General features: G+C 43.7%; 1 protein-coding gene and 1 long non-coding RNA gene across 3 annotated transcripts in view; both read left to right on the top strand.

Moving 5' to 3' along the window:
* The window catches only part of LOC135391435 (uncharacterized), a 70999-nt gene that overhangs the window by 7813 nt on the left and 36841 nt on the right, over window positions 1-26345 (top strand). The window contains exons 1-2 of one of the 2 annotated variants that reach the window (XM_064621687.1): window positions 12480-12578; window positions 13974-14116. In XM_064621687.1, coding sequence (XP_064477757.1) covers window positions 12564-12578; window positions 13974-14116 — 158 coding nt within the window. In that variant the 5' untranslated portion in view covers window positions 12480-12563. Of the gene's footprint in view, window positions 1-12479; window positions 12579-13973; window positions 14117-26345 lie in introns of those variants that run through there. The other variant, XM_064621689.1, reaches the window with a different exon arrangement.
* LOC135393001 (uncharacterized) lies at window positions 18327-19938 on the top strand. Its single transcript, XR_010422368.1, has 5 exons — window positions 18327-18603; window positions 18695-18899; window positions 19063-19157; window positions 19222-19300; window positions 19904-19938. It is a non-coding gene; the product is annotated as an uncharacterized LOC135393001 (long non-coding RNA).

Genomic DNA, 26345 nt, shown 5'->3' with positions numbered 1-26345 from the left:
TATAAACAAAAATAGCAAGCATGCTGTAAGACAATTCGTATTGGAGAGCCCCAAATTTTCGCAAGCTGAAAAATGAATATCTAGGACAGCTGCAAATTCTAAACAAGGGCACATTTAGAAAATGTTGGTGCAATTGTAATGCAAGTCCTATTATCAGGTGCATGTATAGAAATGTGTGTAGGGAAGCACACAGAAGCATTGATGTATCAATACTGTTCCAATGATTAGCACAATAGAACAATTTCTTTACGTGACAAGATTATGTCCACTCTTCCCAATTTGTGGAAAATTGGGGAAGGAAAAATAAATGTATTTACAGTAGACTCCTTCAAACTTACCAAAGACACCCTTCACTGTCACTTCATACACGTCTCATGAAGCTTGCGCAGGAGCACTTTTGGTAACCATTGTCCTAACTTTGTGTGACGCTGCTTTTGGCCACTTGCACGTCGTACCATCAACCCAAGACCCAGGCACAACTTCGTTTTCATTACTAGTGATGAAATGTACTAAAAGAAACATGTCTGCAGTAGAAATGATAATAGTCATATAAATGTTCATGTCACTTCTTTGGTATTGTACTTATCTTACAAATCGTATGAACTAAGGCATTTCTGTAGTACAATAACACAATCTGTGGAAAGAGAACAGTGTGCAATGAGCTATTTCCAAGAAAGAAAGTAGTGTACTACACTGAGCATTATAACTGGGAACAGTGAGCCGTTGTAAATCTTACACTGTAGAAGCGTTTTTTCTTTTTTTCGCATGGAAAATATTCTCGCGTTTTCAAACAGAGCTGGTTTGAGGATTGATTCGCGAAAACTTAAATTCGCGACACAGTTTTCCGGGAGTGCTTTGCTCTTGCATATCGTGCCGCCGTCAATACTAGGGCATATTTCGGCACGTACTAAGACATCCGTTGTTTGTGTGGACGGCGGCATTCTAGGTCAATTCCTTTCTTCTCCTCAGAGACATGGGAGGAAGGGCCCTGTACAATGACCTTTAGGGACCCTGTAGGAGGCCATAGTACTGGCCGTGTGCGGGTCAGCCAGTCCATTTTAGCAGTTCTCATTCATATCACTCGGGGCACTGAACAGTTCGGTTGAGATGTGGTACTATCATACAAGCTGGTTTTGTGAATGCGGGGAAAGGCATGTTGCGGCTTCGTGGTATAGTGGTATATTGTATGTATAGTGCAAAGCGTTTCTAGTAGTAACCAAAGATACCTGATGGAATAAAACAATCTTCTGCGGCTTGCTTAAACTGCCTATGCTGCATGGAGCAGAAATGGTCAAGGTAGTCACGGTATAGCGTCGATGGCCGAACGATTTTCGCCCTCATACGGCCAGCGTTATTCGCGGGAACTTAAATTCGCGATTTTGGAGGAGTGCACGAGAAACGCGAGAAATAACGATGAAAAATGAAAGCCACTGAAAAGGATAGCCAGCTGCAGGACTCGAACCCACATCTTCCGGATTACCGGTCCAGGTCTCTACCAATTGAGCTAAGCTAGCACGCCTTCTCAACGACTAAGAAGTTGCTGAGAAGTCTGTAATCTGAAATATGCGTCCACGTAAACTACATCGAAGACGGCATGGAAGCGATACTTCACGCAAGTTTATCACGGAATCTGAGACAACGACATAGTATGGTCCCAACAAGAACATTAAACTGGCGTTTTGGTATGCTGAGGACGGCAGCGTGGCTGGAACCGGGAAGAAGTAAAAATACGTGGACGTAAGCTCAGTTATCTCATTCAACGTGGTGACTGCTCCTCAGGAGTACGCATTTCTAGAGGGCATTGGATTCGTGTAATTGAGTACGAGCGTCTTGTAGACGTTTACAGCTTTATCTACTTTTGTGCAGAACCCGAGAGTGATCTCATTACGACTGGAAGAAAATATACCCATACCTCGTGTTTTGAAGTGCGAAAATTTATTTCATGAGACCAGTTGCTCCCATTGTTTCCACTGGCCGCCGAATCCGTCCATGCATTGCGTCAACTGTAGTCGGTTTCCTGTTACTGTTTGCTTGAGGTGTTCGGTCGAACGCCCAAAATGTTAGATACACTAACGGCAAGGGTACGCTTATATCGGAAGTACTGTACCGAAGCTTCCAAAATTGTGTATTCAGAATATTCTTGATCTCCCACTGGAGAAAATTATCTCCCCCAGCAAACCATCAAATATCGTATTTCTTTACAAGTTGTAGTATCCTCCACGCCTCTTCATTTTTTGGTAGGGAGATGAGGAAAGTACGACAAACACTTACGAATTATACAGAATGACATTTCTTGTCTTGCAATTTATGTGCTGTGCATTGTTTTTATGAATTCATTCTGTTTTTCTTTAGGTCTTGCTCGATTGTGTATTTGTATTGCATCTTTTTTACAACATTTGCTCTGCAAGTCATTTGACTCCTTTATGCTGTAGGCTTTATGCTCTTAGACAATCGCGTTTGTATGGTGACCCAAAATGCATGGTGACTAGGCATCTTTATTTGTGGACCTTTTTTTCTTTCTTTCTGTTTTTACGTACTTAAGACATTCTGCTTTCGGAACCTTCTGCATGCTGAACATTCTGTGCCAAACGTGAGACCGTATAAACACCATGTAGATGTGTTTACGGCCTTACGGTTGGAACAGAAGGTGCAGACTACGGAAGGTGCATAAAGCAGAATGTGTTAGGTCCATCAAAAGAGCGTGAAAATTAAAGCAGCGTTCGTTATTCTCATATTGTAATTCTATATGACTCGCAATAATGATCTGTTCACAGCGATATGCCTTATCATAACTAAAACAGCTTATCCCGCACAGTAGTCACCACTACCTGCGAGTATAAATTAATACTCCGACTGAACTGAGCTTGTGTATCACAATTGGGGTTTTCTGCCCTAGATTATGATTTTTATTGCACCATATGCCTGTATGCCTGAGGAGCAGTCACCACGTTGAATGAGATAACTGAGCTTACCTCTACGCATTTTTACTTCTGCCCGGTTCCAGCCACGCTGCCGTCATCAGCATACCAAAGCGCCAGTTTAATGTTCTTGTTCAGGCATTCCTATGCCGTTTTCTCAGATTCCGTGATAAACTTGCGTGAAGTATCGCTTCCATGCCGTCTTCGACGTAGTTTACGTGGACGCATATTGAGTATTCGCAGCAGGCTCCTGCACCGTTCACTACATGTCTTTGAATGGCGGCACCAAACGGTCAAACTACGAACACCACGAACGCCACGGTCTACTAGATCACCTTTCGTTGAGGCACGGCGCCAGTCTGAGCGACTGGAACACTGTAGAGAGTACTAGTAGAGAGAGAAACACGGCGCCAGTCTGTCACATGACTCAGATGGGAGCCGTGAGAGATCTTACAGAGCTCAGCATCTCTTCTCACAAAAACCATCCTTGAAATTTCTCTTAAGATGCACCATCAGAAGTTCATTTAAATGATTTTGTGTGAGAAAATATGTTCTCTGTAAAAATGTCTCTAGAAATCCACATTCTCTGTGAGAATTCCTACAAGAAAGCTCTAATCTTGTAAAAAAGTTTGTAGGATTTTTCAATAGGGACAGCGCTCCATTCGCAGGAGGCACTTACAACATATTAGTAAATGGTGGTTCCACTGTGCCACACAACTCTAAGATTAAGTGTGACCAGGCACCTCAATCAGAGAAGACAATTTATCTCATGCCCTTGCATGATGCCCGAGATATTCTTTAAATATCATAAAAAGCTGTGTTGTGAAGGAGAGGTCGTGGTACACTTTCCAGTAAATTGCTTGCACCTACCAGCACTAGTACTTTTAAGGCTAGAAAATTTTTACATGTGTCTCAATGGGCTCTCTGCATGGGCTCCTTAGTATTCATGTCCCAATTTGGCCAGTCTCTCATCCTCTCATGATTAGGACCAGCTCCCGTGGCATAGTGGTTAAGATGATCGCTTTCCACGCCGTGACTGGGAGGTGACACGGGCTCAAATCCTGTCACCGGCTATGCAGTCTGACGTTTTCCCAAGACTTTCCAGACGAATGTCGGCACAATTCCCTCTGAAGTCGGCCCAGGATGCATACCCCTGTCCGTCACTTCTTCCTGCTCTCCTCTCTCCATCTGTCCACGTCTGTATGCCGCTCATAGCCACAGTTGCTTCGCGGCACTAACATGGAATTTGGAAAAAAAAATCTCATGATTAGGGCAACACGCAGTTGATCTGACGATTACACAAACAGGTTTCCTTACAAAGTACAAAAAAAGCATTAGTGCTGCTAGAGGTAAACATACTGATGCTTTGGGTGGAATCTGAATAGCTTGTGTAAAAGTTGCTCGTCATGGTGTTTTGGTACTTTCATATGGACAGTATTCAGAGAAATGAGTATTTGCATCTGTCAGATATTCCAAGATAGCAGTGCCTGGAAAAGCATCTGACTTGACGTCTGATATACCTGACCTGACGTCTGATAACAGGACACAGAACACCCACCACCCTCATCGGACCTCAAAAGCCACTGTCCTTACCAGTTTGACCTCGGTGATGGTAATGAAAGCTGTAACGTCAAAGCAGTCTCATAATCTGCTGCATTGACCTCATGTGGTAAGTTAGTATCTGCTTTCTGCTTGAAACGCATTGCTACAGTGGGGATCCTTTTGAACAGCATTCATTTAAGCTTGTGTTGTTGCTCTAATTTTCCCACATTGTTCTAAGATAAGCACTGTTGGTTAACCATAGAAATGATTGTGAAATTGTAATTAACTTGGACTACTATTGGAGCAGTGACTGACTGATTTTCTGGATATGTAAAGCACTGTTCACCTAACAGCATTGTGTATTATGTGTCCGAAGTAAGTGGCTTTGCTACTAAGCAAGCACTGATGAACATGATGCACAAACAGAAAAACTTTTCACGGCATAATTTTGTACTTGCTGCTATAATTCAAACCTCGGATTCTGCTATAGAGCTATATGGAAGTCTTCCTCGCATTAGCCTTTTTGTACACATGCCAGTCTCTCTTGCTTTACTGATGATGGCACTCCAGTCTACATCAGGTCCTTTTAGTCTCTGTTGCACATGCCGGACAAGTGAGTGGTTTTGCTTAAATATAGCACCATGAACGAAACAAAGTGGTGTCGCTGCTCATGGAATGTGCTGTTGATTTGTAGCACAGGAACATTTGTTACAGACTAATTCATAATCATTCTCATATTGAGAAATGCACATTGTGAATCGTTCCACACACGTACGAACGATCCTGTTTCGAATGCACAGATACACAACATGTCTGCGTGTGCTTCTGTTGTGTGATTGGGTGCTGCCAGTCGTACTTCCTGATGATCCCATTGGTCGCTACCAAAGATGTCTCTTTCATAGCCAGTTTCAATGTAATTTTTATGGCTAATGTGGCAATGTGCGAACTAAGTTTGCTTGCATTAAGCTTAGTGTCATTTCTCTTGGGAAGGCACTTAGTGTGCCTGTAACCGAACTGTACTGTGTTGTATCTCTTTTTTTGTCGTGCATGAATCGTTACTTTTGTTTCAGCCTGTGCTGTGGGCATGAAGATCAGCTGAAGCAAATTTTGCACATTCGTTCTTCAACCTTGGCTCAAGAGCGACAAAGGTGGAATGGTGCTGACAAGCCGGGTGTATGACTGCGAACTAAAAGTCTCGTCCTCGTGAGTTTTTCGAGATACTTTGGAGCGCACACACACTGCTGCTGTCTGTTTAACGGCTTTTTGCCATCTTGGATTGTATCTTGTGTGCCTTCGGCTTTCACCTTAGATCCGTGGCTGTGTGGCTTCTGCCACGAGATGCTAGTTTTTGATGCCACATGTCAGTTGTCGGTCTTCTCGGCTCGGTTGTCATAGTGGCTGTTGAACCTCGCGATTGGAAGAGAGCTGTCGACGGAAAGATTCCTTTTGTCTTATCATATTGATAAAATTGTCTCTGAAGGCAACACGACCCTTGGCTATTTTCGTCGCCATTTGCACCCGCTGCATCTCATATTAAGCTTCTATCATATTCCGCTTTCGTATTACCGAAGGAATATCTAGTACATGCTCTGCAATGCGTTCAGAACGCGCGTTGCATCACTTGCAGTTATTCACCGGACTGTAGTGTTTCACAATTACAACGGGACCTTGGCATTGAACTTCTTTCCTATAGGCGAGCAGTTTCACGCTCGTGTCTTTTCCACAAATTATTTCATAACGCAGGTACACACGCGATCCGTTTTTTTCCCTGCTGACTACATCTCTTCACGCCATAAAAAAGCCCACAAGATCAAAATTCGGCAGCGTTGCACAGATTTCTTCATGCACTCTTTCGTAAGACGGTTCGTGGACTGGAACCACGTGCTGGAATCTCGTTTATATTCATGATTCTGCTCGTTTCAAGACTGCCATTACTCAACTTTACATAGCATAATTCATTGCAAACTGTTAACGTGTTGTAAACTGTATAAATTGTATGCCTGATAGTAAAAACTCTCTCTTATCTAATGTTCTGGTTTGAGGAATCACGGTCATAAAAATTCGCTCTCATCACTCCAGCCACAATCATCATTGCTTTTCTTTCCGCTTGATATATTTTGCTATTATTGTAGCCTATTGTTATTTCTGATGTTATTCCTGTCTGTGTTGGTCCTGTTACTGCTGTTGTTTATGGTCTGTAACGTGAAGTGTTCGTTGCAACAGCAAAAACGGTTGAGCCCCTCCATTATGTAAAACTGTACCAGACAAGGGTACAGATATGAGTTGACAACTGTTGCATTCATGGTCCCATATCTCTAGCAAACTTGCTGAGCACGTTTGTGAAACACCCAGTATTGGTGTACTATGAGAGAAGAGTTTAGTGCAGTGATGCACGAGATACAAATAAAGCACATATGCACATATAGTTGTGTGTGTTCTGTACTGCATTGGGATATTACAGGATATATCCGAGCATTTGTTCGTTACCCATCAAGCTTGATGGGCACTACTGCAAAGGGAAGCAAAACCCATAGACTTCTGCTAAGCTTAAACCACGTTAGCAGCTTTGGTATTTCTACTTGAAGTGAATTATTTTGCTGGAACTTAACTTAACTTTTAAGGATATTAACTTTTTTGCATACACAAACCTCGCAGGACGCAATACACGCCGTGCGATATGGTTGGGAAGAGAGCAAACAGAGGGTGCGTAAGTATTTTGGGATACTGTTTCTTCGATATTTTGAAGAATTGTTCCAGTCATTCTTGTGATTCTAAAAGTAGTGTTTATTGGTAATTAGTAGCCGGTAATAAGTTCATTGTGTATTACTTAGGTATCACGTGACGAGAGTACTCCGATCATGACTTTTTTATATGTTACGGGGCGCAACCTACGGTCCGATTGAAGTTTGCTAATTTATGCTGTGTAGTAACTAACGCGCTTTGAGTGCTTAGGCTCTATGTGCGGCATCACACAGGCAAACACTACCAGGTCGCACACAGAAACAGGGGGTCAAATTTCACTTTACAGTTCCTCTAACCAAACGCTTCTTCTCGGATTTCAAGTTCGTGTTATTTCTACAATCATTTACGTGACCAGAACACGGTTATTACATATTTCCTTTGAAAACGAAGGTGGAATGAGAAAAAACAATTTTTGAAATATTCGAGAGGCAGGATCTGGCCTGCATGCGTCGACGGAAGTCTTTTGTGGGCAACACTGGTCGGACGGACGTTACCGTGCATGTATTCAATTCTGTATGGGTCTTGTGTTCGTTCCGCACTCATATTGCGTTAATGATTCGGCAGTGAGTGAAAACAGAGATGGGTGGAGATGTTGCGTCAAAGCCTGTGACAACAAGTCAATTTCGAGGTCAGGTGTCACCTATTTTTCCTTTCCAAAAGATGAACAGCGTTGTCGTCTGTGGCGAGCAGCGCTGCGAAAGGTGAGATAAACAAATTAGCATACAGCAGAATATGTTCCGATCATTTCACACCTGAGATGTTCGACATCAGAGCACATGTCATGCATGAGCTCGGAGTATCTAAAGAACTAGAAGACTCATGGTATTTATACATTGTTTCTCGAATCTAAGAAGCCGACTCAACGTGGCGCGTGCATCAAATAACAACACAAAGAGGTATGCATAATCAATTATGACATTGTCTACCGTGTTGGGACACATATGTCCGGTAGATGTAAAAGTATATAGGTCGTAGATCATGCTTTGAGGGAAGCGGCTGACCGAGGTTCCTCTAAACCAAGGAGTAAACCTGCAGAGACGTAAAAAGCAACGTACGTGCATTATGGGCGTCCTGTAAACTGAATCCGTAGAAATACCTTGTAATCGAGCATCGTACCTCGCGTAGTCAGCAGGGCGAGCGTAGATAGAAAAAGGAGAATAGTCCACTGTAGCGAATACGCGTCTCACGATCATAGAACTGTCCATAAGGAACTGTCGCGAAAGCGAATATAATCTCTGTCCGTGTCTGATCATGCTGATCCCGAAGCTTCGTTGTCGTAGGGCTTCGATTTCTGAACGTAACAGAGCGTAGCTACGTCCGCCGTGGTACCCCGCATGCCCGCTGCATGTAGTGACGCGTTCCAGTTTCTGTTTCATTATTTAATATTTGAGGCAGAATTAATCACATAAGGACGAAACGAAGGTTATGACAGGTATTCGAGGGCTATTATGCACCATGTAAAGCTCCGGTCAACATTAATAATACCACTGGAAAACATGTGGTCTCGTTCCCGAGACTGACCCGAAAATTATTCTGTTAGTTTAACGCAAGGATTTTGTTCACTTAACATTCCCGGGTGCCCCTGGGGTGGGTGTTATCGCGCTGGGAAATGAGACAGAATTCTTTCCAGTGTTATTCTGAGCGTTGACCAGAGCTGTACAATGCGCAGCTTCCTACGATCATTATTTCACCAAGAATGCTTCGTTGGTCTCAGATAAGGTGTATGAATTTGAACTTGGTCATCAACCTGGGAAGAAAATTACAATTACCGTTACTGTATTACCGCTTCCCCTCCTCGATTTGAAGGCCAACTACTGTCCCCAGCTGATATATTGTTCACTGAAGAGCTTACCAGTTCATCGCTCATGGAAGTCATGACAGTCATCCTAGAACGCGGATTTTCTTGCCAGTGCCCATTTTTTACTCGATACGGTTTTGCATCTGGAAGGTGATAAAACTCGTTTGCTCTTCATTTGGGACTGACCAGAAGGATCTGTGATGGATATATATGCATGTTTTACACGTTATGGAATATTTCGCAAGAAAATGCAAAAAATGTGCATATTTTGCCATAATTTCATATAGCCAGGTGCGAGAGCACAAGCCGGTGCCTTCTTGATATAATTTTATTTATGTGTGTATGTGTGTTGCTTTGTGCTGGTTCCGTGAAGGCCTTGAATCCTGTTTCGTGAAGATCAATTCCAATAGGTAGTCAAATACTATCGATGTTTCAATGGGAGTGAGCTGTTCTGCGCCCCACCCTGTCTGCTCCACTGCAACAATGTACTCGTAGAACACTGAAATGTTTTGACAACAAATTTGATTTTAGAGGCAAGCGAGCACTGCTAACAAGATTTGTCTATTGGAAAACTGCGCTCGCATCGCAAACTTTAGCTACTAGTACCATTATGTATAGCTGGTTACAGCTAGGCACTGGAGCTGCCTGATAGCACAAGTACCGCAACGTCGCTTTTATCGAATACAGTACGTGCAATCTGACGCTTATGATGAAGTAAGCTCATCGAGCCAAGAAATTCAGCATCCAGATCAGAACTCGTGAAATGTAGTGGTCGCGAATATGTGACATGTGTCTGGTTCGCGATAAATTACGGCCACGGAATTAAATGGTTTTACAGATGCAGCTTGAAGAAATAACATGGTAAGTATGGATTAGGGATGGGCCAACCGAATCCTTGAATCCTAGGCAGGAATTCGAGATTCGGGAATCCGCATCCCAGTGCCCAAAGCTGAGAATCGAATCCTTCGACTCAACCAACCACGGTTGATTGTTTCTTTTTAAAATTGGCGCCTCCGCAGTCTGCCGAAAGCCTGATTGGCCGACGGGCCCCGGGGCACGCCAAAACCACAGCATAAAGCTCCGACATTACAACTTTAAAAACAACATGGTTTTGCTTTTGATTGTTTCTTAGTTTTATGGAAAGAATGTCGTTCTCGAGAGTTTTCGAAAGTATTTACTGTTGTCGGCGAACAACATGTTAAATAAATTAGATTAAAGAAGTAGTAGGGTAAGCTCCTTCCTGAAAATGAACTACGCTTTAATTTGTTTTTCACTAAGCAAATATATCAAATTCTGCTTGAAAACACTGTTCAGTAGAAGTGTTTCCCCCTGGCTTTTTATAGTGTTTTTCAAGAAAGAATTCGAAAGATTCGAGATTAGTAGTATTCGCAAAACCTTCCTTGAATTCGGATTCTGATTCGGGAAATTCTGGGTTCGTCCCATTTCTAGTATTCATTTATACTATTTACTAAACATGCATATCAAAACGCTATGTTTCTAGGATCGCGCGTTACGAAGCTGTTGCAGTCTGAAAGTCACGCACTGGGCGAGGTCCTCCATAAACGTAAGAATCAGGGCTTGTTGGTCGTAATTTATGATTTGTTCTCAACTTCTCACCCCCTCCCACATTTTTGATGTTACGCTTTCTCGTAAAGAAACGAAATGCGTATTTTCCGTTGCTATGATGACGTAGGTAGGTATAGGAACGTTGAGGCAAATGGCATACAGAAGACGAAAGTAGAGGAAGTAACAAAAAAGGGTTTATTATAACTTAAAAGTTGTAAAAGTTAAGGGCGATGTCAACGTTACGGCGGGAGCTCGGCCTTTTTCAGGGCGAAATAGCTAAATGTGGCCAGGAGGCTGATAAGGGGCTTGACAATGACGTCATGATGGGTTGGGGGAAATTCCTGCCTCCTGACGGTTGTCAATGGGGAGAACTCCAGAATGCTTTTGTGTCAGGTCGATGAGTGAGGTCATCGTTTTTGTTGGTGAGTGGTTTTTTTGATCCGGCTGAAACAAGAAAAGGCAACAGGGTCTTATCTGGGTAGTTAGACTGCTTATTGTTGACAGCATGCCAGGGTCCTCGTTAATGGCGGATCGGTATTTGTAAATTAGGTAGGATTCCCGTTGTTCCCGGGAGCTGTGGGAGATAACGTTCGACTGGAGTATAAAGACTGAGGCTTCGTTTCTTGAATATTCTGCTTGTTTTAAATGGGTGAGACCGGAAGATTAGGTTTCTTGGTAAGATCCGATCGGTGATTGTGTAATTGTTCGTCTAATTCGGAAAGAAGCTTTTGTCTGACCCACGTATTGGGCCGGAATGTGTTGCATTGGATTACATAGATAACGTTGCTTGAGTTACAGTCTACGTCTGCGTTGATCTTGACGGCAAAGTTGGAATTCGTACTTTTGACTGTTTGTGCGGTTTGCATTAATTTGCAAATCTGGCATCACCTGCCATTACATGGCGGGCTGTCATCCATGTAATAGCAGGAGATGTCAGATCTACCTAGATAAGACCCTGTTGCCTTTTCTCGTTTCAGCCGAATCAAAAACCCCACTCACCAACGAGGACGATGACCTCACTCCTCGACCTGACACACAAGCATTCTGGAATTCTCCCCATCGACAACCGCCAGGTGGCGGGAATTTCCCCCCACCAATCATGACGTCATTGTCAAGCCCCTTATCAGCCTCATGGCGACATTTAGCTGTTTCATGCTGAAGAAGGCGAAGCCTCCGCCGTAACATAGACATCAGCCTTAACTTTTATAACCTTTAGGTATTAATAAACCCTTTTTTGTTACTTCTTCTACTTTCGCCTTCTGTCTCCCACTTATCTCAACGTTCACTATATATATATCGCGTTTTTCTTGATGAAGTCAGTTGCAATACAGCATATGCTGAATGAAAAGAAGCTGAACAGAAAATACAACCCAAGATAAGGGCAGTTCCGATAGATCTACCCGATAAATTAGTTTTGGCTTTGTTTCCGCAAGTTAAAGCTCATCTTCGACGCATGAGGCGGCACTCATCTCCTTCACCCTCTCACATTGTGGGTGAAGGAACGACGCGTCACCGAAGATGCACAATGAACAAAATAAAGAAAAACAAGGTGCTCCTTCAAGACTTTTTTTTGCAGACGACCTACTGAACGGATTTTTGTTCTGGAAAGGGCTATGATATCAGCTGACCGAAAGGAACAGATGTTCTCATTGGGACAACTTCGTAGCTTTTGTAATTAAAAAGTTAATTATTGAAAGTTAATTAAAACATTGGCTTAGGAGTTTGCTAATGCCCTCCTAAGGTATGCCCTTCGGCAGATGTTCTATCGCAATTGATTTCACCTCGGAAAAATTGATATATAGATATATAAATATATATATATGTTCGCATTTAGCTGGGACACCCTGTATATTGCTAGACGGTAAATATTGGTGTCCGCGTACTAAACGAAAGGAGGAGAAAGTCTTCACAGGGGCGCGCGCTCAGGAGTGGCACGGAAGCTCACGAAGTGTATATCGCAGTATAGTTCGAAATCTACCCAGCTGTTGACGCGAAGTATGAGATTCCAGCAGGTATGTTATGCTGTTGTGTTGCGTTTTCTACCAATTTCCTAATTACTGCTGTAGTAATGATTGGCGCTGCCCCTTCTGGTGTATTAGGACGCGAATGATTTACGCAACGGAACGAGCTTGAGGGCAGGATGAGCGACTAGTTAAGGAAACCTGATAGGTGAAACGCGACCAAGCTTGCGCGCCGATCCATGTTGTGCATGACAGTGCGTGTGGTGTATTGGAATATTCAGGGGAGGACAGATGTCGAAGCTGTTTGTTCGCTGGGTGTTTGCACTGTGAACCACTGGTTGAGCATAAGAGAAGCAAACGGGAACGATGTTGGTAGGAAGCGATGTTGTCCCATCGCCATGAGGCAAGCTGAACAAATCTAGCCTAGGCTGACCTTACTTTATATAGCCATCAAACCAGGGAACTACATTCATAGTTGACGCGTACAGAACTCGTCAGTATGTAGCACCTTTCGCTTTCCCTTCACCCTTCACCCCTTGTTGGCGATGGCTGCCATTATGGCTGAAATTATGTAATTGTCATTGCATCACCCTGAATTCGAAGTGCTTGTTTTTCAGCATTTAATTTTCTTGAACAAAAAATCCACTTATGTCACAGAATCAAGGACGGGTATGTGCACTTTCGGATCAATACGCGTCCAACCAGAGCCATAGTCATGTACGTTACAAATACACAAATTACTGGCAGTGGTCAACTTGGATCACACCGTTAAAGTAGCTACCGTGAAGCCAGACAGTAAACATTGCGGAAAAAAATCGACTGCGTTTACTGCACCTTGATTAAAAAACGGCAAAGACGTATGGTCCACCCAATGCCAACATAAAGCACGCTTTTTTGTCCGCGTCATGCCATGCATCTGCCATGGATGACGCACACCAATATCTACCACTGGAAGATGCATGCGTACATATACATGTATACACGTGCTAAAAAAGAGAGAAATATTGAGGGAGAGACAAAGAAAACGAAATAGGCGCAGAAAAGCGAAATTCGCTGTACTCGAGAATGACTGACAATGGATGATGTAAACTAAGAAAAAATACAGTATACCACGTTGTCGTAACTTCTTTTTTATGCAAATGCTGAGTAAATATGATCTGGCGGCACGCTGCCGGCGGCAATTTCGTCATACCGCTTGTTGCTGCGAAGGACACGGCTTGTATATCGCAATCTCTGTGAAGACAGTTCACCATTAAACATCGACTGAAACGTTTCACGGAATTGGGAAATATGAAAACTACTCGAGTAACTCAGTATGTATAATGTTCCAGCAGGCCAGTAAAGCGCTTTGCTTGGTGCACTGTACCACAGTGATAGACGTGCACTTCTTTTCTAATTTCGTGCGTTACTCAACGATATTATATCAGTGTTTTTTTTTTTTTTTAGTTTCCCGTGAGTTCAATCATAGAAGACATGTTGATGGTGCTTTTCGGTCTGCAACTGTTGTTGTGTGGAACGGAAGTTATGGCTTCATCTCTCGACAATTATTTGCAAGGGCTGCCGGGGCAACGAGAGCACGCACAATTGAGGTAGGTCAATGATCCATTAAATTGTACACCTCGCACCAGGTGTATCTGCGACATCTGTCTAAGAGAAGATTGCGGTTCACAGTGCTGGCTTGTGTTCTGCCCGCGGACTTGCCGGGGAGACGTGTTAATGTCGTGCGTTTTGTCTACCACAAGTCCTAGGGTATGCGGAATGCTCACACACAGTATGATTCGGCAGTTTTGTTTATGCGTTGCCCAGGCAAGGATTTGAGGGGGCTGCCAATATGCTGATTCCCTACTCAATAGGGAGTCTTAAGAAAGTGTAGAAGTTTCATGATAACGTTTCCGAAAACGTGATAAGTTTCAGGAAACGTTAACAGTAAACATTTCTTTGGAATGGCTCACACCACGTTGCTGACATTTGATACGGAGCCGGAATTGGAGGCCACTTACGCTTTCCTAAAACTCCCTAGTTTCTTTCTGCGCATACTGCTTCAACTGACCTTTGGTAGTGCATGTAGCACACTATCCAAGGCTGACTCCCACGCACACACACACACACACACTTCTAAAGAAACCATGTGTCCGCTCCTGATGTTACCGGATGTATGTCCCGCCGACTGCAGTACGAATGATAGGGAAGCCTTGCAGAAACCGGTCGACGAACGCAGAAACAGGGAGCCGTCTATGCTCGTTTACTCCTCACGGATTTTTCAGATATCTGTGGTGCTAGCCTTGCTGGCGTCACCAAAAGCATGGAATAAGGGTCATCGTTTTCTTTCGCTGCTGCTTCTGCATTAACTTGGCGGAGAACTGCGCATGGGCGATAATTTACGTTGGAGAAAGTGCACAGCAGTTCAAGTTCAACGGGAAAAAAATTATTTTTTCGTTGTTGACACTGTGCATGATACCGTCTAGGCTTAAAGGCTATAGGGAGCTCCCTGTGGGGAACATTCCGACTGTGGGTTGCTTTTCTATAAGTGTTCAGTACCAAGAAACAACTGCGAGACTTTCCACGTCGTTAGACGAGGCATGATCCTCTTGGGCAGGCACGCTGTTCTGAAACTAAATATCTGCATTGACGGCAAGACGCTCATCTGCTTACTGCCTTCCTGAAGACTTAAGGCACAAATTCACTTCTCCAGAGGAGAACCGGGACTCGCACGTGAATTCTTTCACAGAGTTAAGGCGCGCCCAGACGTTGTTCCAGTTTCAGCGAAGCTGCTCTGGTTAGCGTTGGCATTGTGTGATGATGTGTCACGGGAACTTGCACGACTTCAAACAGAACGGGTTATCCAACGCGTAGATGCCTCTTCGTGGATCTCACCACTGGTAGTCGTCAAGAAGAAAAATGTCGCCTTGCGCCTCTGCATTCATCTACGCGAGCCTAACAAGAGTATCCTGGTTGAGGCATTTCCTCTCCCACATACAGAATAGCTCAATTCTTTGGCTGGAGCAGCAGTCTTTTGAAAACTGGACCTTGCTTCAGCATACTATCACGTAGAACAGAGTCCAGACTGTCGTGAGCTAACGACTTTTATAACTCACGATGGACTCTTCCTTCAGATTTCGACGTACCTGCTTTGAATTCCCATGAGCACCATCAGTGTTTTAGCGAATGATGTCAACACTGCTCCATGGCAGTTCAGGAGTACTGGTGTACCTTGATGACATTGTTGACCTTGATGACATTGTCGACCTTGTTGACATTGTCGACCTTGTTGACATTGTTGCCGTAGCATGCGGGAGCATCGCAAGGCTTTGGAGAACGTCCTACATAAGATATCCGACTGCGGCTTAACCCAAAACGAGAAGTGCATTTTTAAAACAGTTTCCTCTAAGCCTTTCTCGAAATTTTCCTCTGAGCTGAAGGTTGAAGCCATTACGGAAACTCCGACATCTACAGACATTCCAAATCGTCCTTCGTATTTAGGCTTAGTCGAATACTATGCTCTGTTCATTCCTCGATTTGCTGACATGGTGGAACCACTACGAAAAATGATCCGGAAAAGCGAACACTTGCAATGGACGCAAGAAACGAATTGAGCGTTTCGAAAGCTTAGATATCTGCTTGGAACTGCCAACATTTTGCAGCCTTTTGATCCGGCGTTGAATGTAATAGTAATGACGGATGCTTCGGCTTATAGCCTTGGAGCAGTTCTAGAACAAGTTAAAGGACGCGAGCTGGAAACGGTATCCTTCGCTTCACGTACACCTACACCAGCAGAGCGCAGGTATTCCACTCTCTAGGCTGCCATTGCCACATTCTGAACAAATGGTTCCTTTATTTGGTACCCTCATCATGCGTTAACAAGGACCAACTACAAGCAGCAACAGTGGAAGATGCGATTCTGCAGCAAGTAGCGAATTACGTTCCCACGTCTTGGCCGCAAAAGCGCCAACTCGCTTCTGAACTACTCCCGTTCTTTCATGTTCGGGATGAACTTTCGGTATCAGAAGTACTTCTTCCGGAGTGACTCTGTTGCATTACCAATCGTTCTGCACTTCACAATTTTGACCTTTGTGCATGAGTCACACCCGGAAATCGTCAAGACAAAGCAGCGCCTTAGACAGCTGTACTGGTGGCCAGGTCAAGATCGGCACGTGGAACAACTCGTCAAGACTTGCAAGAACACTCCGTCAAGACTTGCACGATATGTCAAGCTGCCGGTAAGTTTGCAACAGTGCGACCTGCGCCGTTGACACTTGTACCACTTCGAGCAAAATCATGGCGAAAACTAGCCATTGACATCGTCGACCCTTTCGAAAGAGCACCACAGGACTGCAAATTTGAGATTACTCTAATTGAGTGTTACAGCAAGTGGCCTGACGTTTGGCTAGCCCCAACCGTGACTTCGCAGTCAGTCATGAACTTTGTACTTGGAAGTGTTCAGTCGGGAAGGATACCCAGACAACATCGTTTCACACCACGGACCTCAATTTACCTCTGCGCTGTTCGAGACATTTCTTCAGAAGCGGGGCATTTCGCATTCGGTTTCTCCTGTATCCTACCCGCAAGTGAATAGTCTCGTGGAGAGATTTAACCATGGAGGAAGGAAACAAAGGAGCGGCCCTTCCAACTTTTTGCCATTGGGACGGGCGTGCCAGCTTCTCACTGCATTCTGGGATGCTCTTGTCCACCATGTGACTGCTCACGTGACCCCAAGAGCATGCGCAGGCCAGCTGCCAAAGCAGACGGCGGGAGTCGTGATTGTCTTACATTTCAGATATCTCCATTGTGATGAACGCCGCGCGTTGAGTTCTTGATCCAACGTCGTATCGAGCAGAGTTGATCCAACGCTCGCTTTCCGCATGCCACGAAACACCACTCGTCAAGAATGCTGCATTAATCCACTGAATGCGCCTCGATGTGGCCTTTACAGTTCAGTGGCGTTACCGCTTGACCCTTACAAAATTGCCAAATGAGTACCTATAGAGAGCCAAATGTATTTTTATTGAGTCTATAGAAACTCAATAGAAAATCAGGTCCTAATGAGTTTCCTCCATAGAGAGTCCAAACAATTTCATATGATTTTCCTAATTGTATTTCTAATGAGGAATATCAAAAGATTATCTATTGACTTCCAATTAAAATGCAAACGTCATGCGTTCCGTCGCTTATACATAGTCTGACTAGTCTGACTCCATACTTGTCGATTACGCTATTTCTTTGCGATCCCATGAATAGATATACGCACGTGAAAACTAACTTTCCTACCGAGGAAAATTTCCATAAACACAAAGAGACAGATAAAATCTGACAACTTAGGTTTTTGTGAGCGCCTGTAATTTTTTTTCTTTCTCTATCGTCATAATTTTGAGCAATAAACAATTGGAGTTATGTTGCCAAATGTGCCGTCCACAAGGCAACACTTACTAGGCAGTTCTTTATATAATGTCATAATGGGTTGCACATCATGCCTGCGATTAGCAAGCGTCATTGACACAGTCAAATGTTGAAAGACAAGGTCAATGTGCACTGCTTAGGGAAAGGAAAGGGGGAAAGGAAGTATCTTTTGTTGTGCATGACAATGCACTGCAATGAACTGCGATAATAAAATCAAAAATAGTTTTCAAACTGTTGATTATAAACTAAAAGGTAATTAAAGACTTTTTATCGCAACTGAAAATATAAATATTTTTTACTATATTATAATTATTTGGGAGGGATACGCATGGGGATACGAAAGCCGTCCCGATCGGACGGCTGCATATGCGTAGCTGAATCAGTCCTCTCCGGCGCCATCTTTGTTTTGGTGTTTGGTGAGGTCGGTGGGCTCGCAGTTTGCATGGTTTGCACGTGAGAAAACTGTTCTTCGCACGCGTGCCGTTTCTCAGAATGTGTTCTATGAGATGGATCGCGAAGCAGCATTGGAATATTTTCCCGGTAAGGGCTATAGCGGAACCCAGAGTAGGAGCAAGTCTTCTCACAGAATCGAAAAAATCAAGATGGCATCGAAAGCCAGCGCTGCCGTGTCCTCGTTGCGGGCTGGAGAGAAGAAGAATCTGCGATTGCGGACCAAATTTCGGTGAGCCTTACGCCTTATGTATGTGTGAATGAATTTTGTGTCTTGTCGACGCCAGTATGGTCGCTCTAATAAAAGTAATCACTCTTCCCAGTATTACAACGTAGAAGACGACTTTGGGGGAACTGGGACGTGCCGCAACACGCTAGCAAGCAGTACCTGCTCGGAAAGAAGAGGACACAAGTTGCAGTGTAGGCCGAGACTTTTCGTTGGTGTGTGCGAGTGTGCGTCTATGTTGACATCAACGAAGGAACCTCTCTGAAACTATTCGCACACTAAGGCGCACAGCAGCTAGCCAGGTGAGTGTGAAATTTTAGGGTTTAACGAGGTCTGGTTTATTAATTAGCAGGTGTCGACATATAATCACCGCCTAACTTCGTCCTTTATCGTATGCTTTCGAACTCGTGCAATGAGATCTGCCTTTTAACTCTGCAACCTTGCACGTTTTTCTCTATGTAACAGATCTGTTGTTTTCTTGCCTGGACGTGCGGCGTGTGTGCAGAAAAACGAAAACCAGGAATTAAAGTGCTAGCTGGACACCTCGCAGAACACAATCGGTATGTGTTGTGGATGCAGCATACAACTGTAGCAACATGTAGTGCTTTTGAATTATCCTCACAGGTGCAGCGTGGATTGTGAACACATTGCGGAACTCTCCAGGATAAAGTCCAGGACCAAGAATTTTCATTTCGTGACAAAGGTACATTACACGCATTAACATACTGAGTCAAAACCTGTTCTCGACATGTAGGTATTATAAAAGTTGTCAGGTATGGGATTGCAGTTTTGTAATTTAGCTATGTTATATGCGTGAGTTATACTGTGTTGTTTCTCCGTTGAAGAAATTTCTGATGAAACTGGTACACAGTAAGTTCGGTGTCATACAGTAATTCGTGACTACCTGTGCACATGGTAGTCATGCACCAAGGTCACATACTGAGAATGTGACTTCGGTCAAACCGTTGTGACCTTCAAAACCCTGCATACATCAGAAGCGCTCCATTCAGGATGCTGCTTACGAATGGTGTTTAATTTTATGCGATACTACAAATGCAGTTTTTGCAGGTGTAACCAAATATTTTGTGTGAGGTAGTATAGACGTGGAAGCAAATCTTTTGTGTGAGATAGCATAGAACTGCCAGACAGCTACTTAATTAAAATGCATTAATTAGATTTACTGAACTACATTTATAAATTAAATTGGGTCTTTTTCGGCTCTACCGAGATCAGCAGAATGTGAGGCAATTCTTGTTCATTGGACCACGTCACGAGTATTATTTATGGCGCGAATTTTCTTTTACAGTGCCGAAAGCAAGGCAAAACTGGAAGAAGTGCAGGTACTACACTACCAGTTCTTTTTGAGAGCCAAGTGCTTCGACTAAAATTTGCGCCTGATTGGTGTAACAGCTGGCTGCGGTCCAGATACGTAGCAATGCTGTTGGGAGTCAAACTGCAATCTGCTCAATCAAGCAGTCCTTTCAAATTTGAGAAATTTCATCCCAACACAAGACTATCTCATATACGTGGTGGTTGTGCCTCCATTCTGTGTACGTGTTCGACTGAACCCAAGTACATGAGTTGCAGAATTTCTGAAAAATTGGCTTAGTTTGAACAAGGACTGCCTCCTTTATGCTATCATGGATTTGCCGAAAAACTTTGAATGAGAAAATATTGATGAATTTTCATTTCACATCTAGTGGTTTGGTATATATATATCTCACTAAATAGCAAGTCTGCTTGGACGTAGAATCCACCTGCAAACACTGCATCAATGCTCTCATCATAGGTTTTAGATCAACCACTGTACCGAAGGAAAATAATCCTTTTTTTTTAATGTTTTGTATCCATGTTTGTGTTTCTATTTTAAAATGCATGCAGTATGCGGCTCACTTTTTGCATTTTAATTCCCTATAGCACCAGAGTGGATGTCTGTCATGTCTAGAACATCATGGCTAGACTTGAGCTAATATTTGTGACTATAGGTTGCAATCATTGTCATTTTTATGTATGTACATGCACTTTGTCTTTTCAGGAGAGACACGTGGAAGATACCCTTTTGCATCACATGCTCAACTGAAGAGGAGCCCCCCCCCCCATTGTTGCTCTCAACGGAACCAAAAGTAGTATAAATAAAAAGCTTGTTCCTCATATGCCTGTTTTATGTGCTTGCATGCAACATTTATGGCGCTGAAAGCACACGACACACCTCTAAAGGAATTCTAAAGAAAAGCGATAGAAACTGTCTCATTAGTAGCTCATTGGAGTTTCTACAGAATTACGGGTGCCAATATTCCATAAGAACTCGGTAGGGACACGTCAGGATCTCATTAGAATTTCTATACACTCTCTATAGTGTATTTAACGTGTCTATAGAGTCAATACAATAGAGTTTCTTTAGAAAATCATTTCACATTTTTGTAAGGGGAGACAAGTTGACTCTCCGACCTGCTGCCACTGTGGTGCTCTTGAGGATCTCGAGCATATTCTTCTTCATTGCCCTCACTACCAACCTTCCCGAACCGCACTCTCCGTGTCTCTTCGTCAATTGGACTCTCGCCCCTTCTCCCTATCGAAATTGCTTGGTTCCTGGCCTAATCTAGCCCAGCAACGCTCTGCGCTCAAAGCTCTTCTGACGTTTCTGGACACCATCGGACTTCGATCGTTATTGTGAAGGGGCTGGTTATTTTATTCCCCACATTCCCACCAGCAATGGGGTAGAGTATCGCCTGTGGCGATGAACCTCCCACTCTCCAAAGTCAAAAATAAAGTTGTTGTTGTTAACGCCGCGCGTCCAGCTTTATTTGTGTGTGTTCGGAGGTTTACCCTTCTACTACAAAACCGGTCAGGGTCTGCAGGACAACCGCGCAGGACTAGAAACATCATTCGCGGCAACGATGTTTGTGTGACGACGTGACCGCGTTTTGTATGTTTGTTGCTGAAGTGGTAAAGCATTCCACTAATCCAGTAATCAGATTTCAGTAATTTCAGTAATCAGTAATCAGATTCCAGTAATCAAATTTGTACAACGATGAAGGAAATCATTTGAATTTGCAGCTGTAGCACAGCGCCAGCTTGCAAAGGAACGATTGAAGACGACTGTCTCACAGACAGGGGTACGAAACAACCGATCAAGTACGTGCTTATGAAGGAAACGTTATTCCCATGACAAAGCTGCTTTCCGTTGAACGACAGCCGTAACCGCCGTAAGAAGACGTTAACAAAACGTTGTTTCCGCAGTGGTTCTCACATTTTAAGAATAAATGACTTTGGAAAAGCATAAAAGCACGAAAAGCAGCGCGAGCAACAAAGCGTTGCCACACTGAAACTTGAGGATCACGTGGTGGAAGTAATGGCGGTTTTGACAGGAGCGACCGCCAGAGGGATCCCACGGAAATCTGGGACCGCTAGCACGAAACGAACTTAGTTTAAAACTTCCCACTTTGTGTAGTGCCGGAGCTGTAAGTGGCTTGCACGAAACTTTTAGAACACTAAAGTGGTGGCGCTAGCTCCGCGCACATTAATACGCTGACCAAGGGTTCTAGGAGCACCCTAAACTACCGCACTAAAGCTTAGGACTAACACATCAGCTGCTATGAACTGTGTAGCGAGGATTCGTCGTCGGCACCAATTGTATCTCGCAATACAGTACGCATTTCCCTTGCTATACTAACAACGTCTCATTTTTTTATGCTGTGGGTGCCGTAAGTTTCGTGCTTTTCGTTAGCAACATCTCTCAAAATGATCGCCGCGCGAGGTGCCTCTCACAAGCACTGCTGGCGGAGATACTCTCTCCATCATCAAGCAATTCGAGACATACTTTGGGCCACAGGCTTTATTTTAGTTAACGAAAGCACGCAATTCCCTTATGAAAAAAACTATTGACGGTCTATAAAAAGCGCTGTTGACAAGTGTCAATAAGAGTATAAAGAAACACGGTAGGTTGTCTATAGAAAATATATTGACTTCCTATTCCAAATTGGCCACCGTGTATGTATTTAGAAGTGTCAATAGACATTATGCAATAGAGACTGCATACAAAGATGCTAAAAAGCGGTTTAGGCAGCTGCCATTAGCTACACCCTGACATGCAAGACATTTCTCCATAGTTTTGATCATCGGACATCACATTTCCTTTTGTTCCTTTACATTTGTTCCCGGCATTTCCCGTATCGAACAATAAGAACGGCAGCTGAAAAACGGAACAGAAATATAGACAACCAAGACGTCAAAAATGCTCACTGCGGAAGGGTAAGAAAATTCTTTCCAGGACCACTAGTACAAGCAGTACTGCTCCATGATTTCGAAAGATACTGGCATTCCCTTCCTATTAGAAAACAGGTACTATATAATGTTTTTCCCGCAAGCTTCTGCAAATTCGAGAGTCCTGTCTATGTCTAAGAGACAACTGTCCGAGTTGTCTATGTCTAATTCGATTACGCACAAAAACAACAGTCAGCCGAGGAATTGTTTGGTGTATTAACTCTCAATCAACGTAACGTCTGTGTTTCTTAGTCTGGGCACGTTCCGGTACGTGGATCAGGAAGACAGAACGACATTTGTCAGAAGCAAAGGGCGATCCTGTGTATGATTTCCCTCCCCCAAAATCATGACTGGCTACGTTACATGCGACAGAAATGCGCGATTGTAGCACTGCTTCAGTGTACTCAATGTCGCAAACGAAAGACAGTAAGAAACAGACGCTAGGTTGATTGGGAGTTAATTCTCCCAACAATTTCTCGCTTGAAAGTCGTTTGTGTGCGTAATTGAATTCGACTTACACGGCTCACCCTTCTTTTCGAGTCAAGGCGAGCAAGACCCTGAAATTAGCGGAAGCGCGCGACAGATGGGGTAGCTTCGCCAATGATGCTCGTGGTTACCGTGGTACAGGGAGTATCCCAATGAAGACTACTCAGGGATGCTCGCATCTGAGCAGGCTGACAACACCTTCCCCCCTGCATCACCCCGCTTCGCGGTGCAAATAATACGTAGTACCCGTTTTCTCTTAGGAGGGGCAGCACTGGGAATAATTTCATAACCTTTCGAAGTGACTTTTTCTGGCATGTCTCTCACTATATTCTTCTCTGTTGGGTTTTTAAGCTTCCGTAATCAATGTGCGCTCATTGTGCGTTATGGGAAGTGCAGGACACGAACAAAGAGAAGCGCAAAAGCAAATGTGTTGTGGACAAGGTTCAAAACAATGACGAAATGTCTTACTCCCACGGACTCCCATTCACCGTGGAGGGTACGTCCTGAAAGTAATCTACGGCTACGCTGCATTGTGGAACGTGCAATAAAACAAAGTAAGGGTAACTACATAGCCGTAGCTTTTGTGTTTTGCATCACACACACACACACACACACACGCACACGCACACACACACACACACACACACACAGGATAAATCATGCCAGGGTGTAGCGAATGGCAGCTGTCGAACCCACTTTTTGGTATTTTTTTGTGGAGTGTCTATTGCATAATGTCTATTGGCACTTCTCCATACATACACGGTGGCCAATTTGGAATAGGGTGTCAATAGAATTTGTATGGCCCATGTATATACAATAGTACATACATAGAAAATCAATATACAGGACACAAACATTCTGTTTACAGAAGTCACTGAACTGATAAATGCAATAGGATGTCAATATAACACGTAGACTTCAAATCTAGAGCCAATACGGAGTCAATGTTCATTTTTGTAAGGGAACAAGTGACCTAATGCGTTCTTGCAGTTACAATGATATCACAATACCGTATTTTCGTTCTACAAACTGTTTACGTGCGACGGCGGAAGCAGACGACTTGCCACAATCCAAACTTGCCGTGACGCACGACTTCCTCAGATGAACTCCGGAAGTTCTCTTTCTACCAATGAGAGCCCTCCGAAAACTGCTAGTGATCGTAGCCACTATCCACTTTAGAACACTTGACTTAGGGCGTTCGTCGACGTGTTCGTGCAAGCCACTTAACTGCAACCCTAAACCTAGTGCACTAATGCATTAGTGCAACACTCGTTAAGTGCTACACTTAGGAAGGTTTCGTGCAAGCGGGCCCTGCTCGAAACGGCCGCTCCTGTGTTTCCTTCCGCCATGGATTGACTGTGTTCAAAGACGACATTCAGCCAGTACTTCTTGAAAATCGACCTCTGCGCTTGCTGTCATCGAATACACCGACGTGTACAGATGTACACCCGACAACACTACAAAAGTGTATCCAGTTCTCGTCCATCATGGCCGGCCCTTCCTCTTTCACAGTCAGCAAACCCTTTCGAAGTCGTGAAAGACTTTCGGGAGACTGTACGGAAAAACAGCACAATGTGAAGAAGTATCCTGACAGAAGAGATCTGCTAGAGAACCTCAACTGGCTGCTGCAGACTGTGTTTGGATCAAACAGAAAGCGAAGTTCAAGGCACAGCCTCGGACCAATGAAGGTAGTAGCTAAACGAGGAAAGCATCCATTCCTGCTCACAGATCACATGGTGTGGAACGCATCTAAGCTTGCTAAAGTGCCGACAGAACTTCAACGAACCAATGTTCCTGGGTTCAAACATGGGTTCCAACCACCAATCTTCTGCATGCTGGCAGTTCCCTTCTCCTTAGGAGCCCTCTTCATCTTCGCAGCAGCCGTCGCCGGTGTTGACAGGAATACCAGAAGTACATGCGTCATCTGCTGAACAGACAGCACCCGAAGCACAGCCTCCACAAGTGGCTATTCAACCTTCACTACGCGACTCAACACGAGCGAGAACGCCACCTGAACGTTTCTGTGAATATGTGTTCCATTGATTCCTAAGATTTTTCCCCCTAACTCTCTATGCATGCTTCATTGATATTTTTCAGCTCTTCCTCTTCCTGGTGCAGTACTTGTGGTTTACTTTTAAACTACTTATTTCGTTATTGTTGTCGGGGGTGAGTTTCAAACGATATAACAGAATTTTTCTCCTTTCTTTTTCCCCAGAGGGAGAGATTTGTGTGCTAGAAGTTGTGTTGACTCTTATAGCGTTATAGTAAAAGGTGGTGTTAGCTATGCAGAAGAAAAGGACAATGCGCCCTTCGTGTTTGGCTGGGGACGTGCGCGTATGTTCCTTTCTTCGCTCCTCCTGAATTCTATAGGTATGCATGCTTTAATGACATTCTACATGTACGCTGGAAACTTGTAACAGCACGGTAAAAATGCGAAATATCAGCGCATTTTGCAGTCGTGGTTACAAAATTTCGACGTAACGCGTACACTGACAAATCTTAGATTTCACATTTTTGAAGAACTTTCAATGCAATTTTAGTAGCGCTTGGAAAAGTTTCGCCAAACATTTTGAATGAATCATTGCAAAGTTCGTTAATTAAAAGTGTTCGTTACAAAGAGAAAGAAGCTATCATAAAAAAATGCATATAAACTCAAAGGTGTTCTTACGCCTAGGGTCTGGATTGAAGAAAAGTACTCTGCGCGCACGCGAAGTATACGTAAATCACTCTGGGAGTTTGGTAAACCGTGTCGTGACAAGAAGCAGAAAGTACGCCTAGTTTTTCATAAACTTTTTGTAGATGAGAATCTTCGATGTTCGATGAAGCTTGGGCCAAAGTTCTTCAAGCTGACCGCACTAAAATCACACAGAAAAGTGATAAACGTTGACTGACGTTTATACGTATAAACGTTTTCTGATTGACAACTTTCGTAATTTGCTATCTGTAGAGGATCTTGTCATTTCTCTAGGTGACAGCTGTAATATTAATGTATTAATCGA

This window comes from Ornithodoros turicata, chromosome 4, assembly GCF_037126465.1.
Source record: "Ornithodoros turicata isolate Travis chromosome 4, ASM3712646v1, whole genome shotgun sequence".
NCBI classification, from domain to species: Eukaryota; Metazoa; Arthropoda; class Arachnida; order Ixodida; family Argasidae; genus Ornithodoros; species Ornithodoros turicata.
Note: the sequence above shows the minus strand (reverse complement) of the source record. Positions and strands in the feature narration are given on the sequence as shown.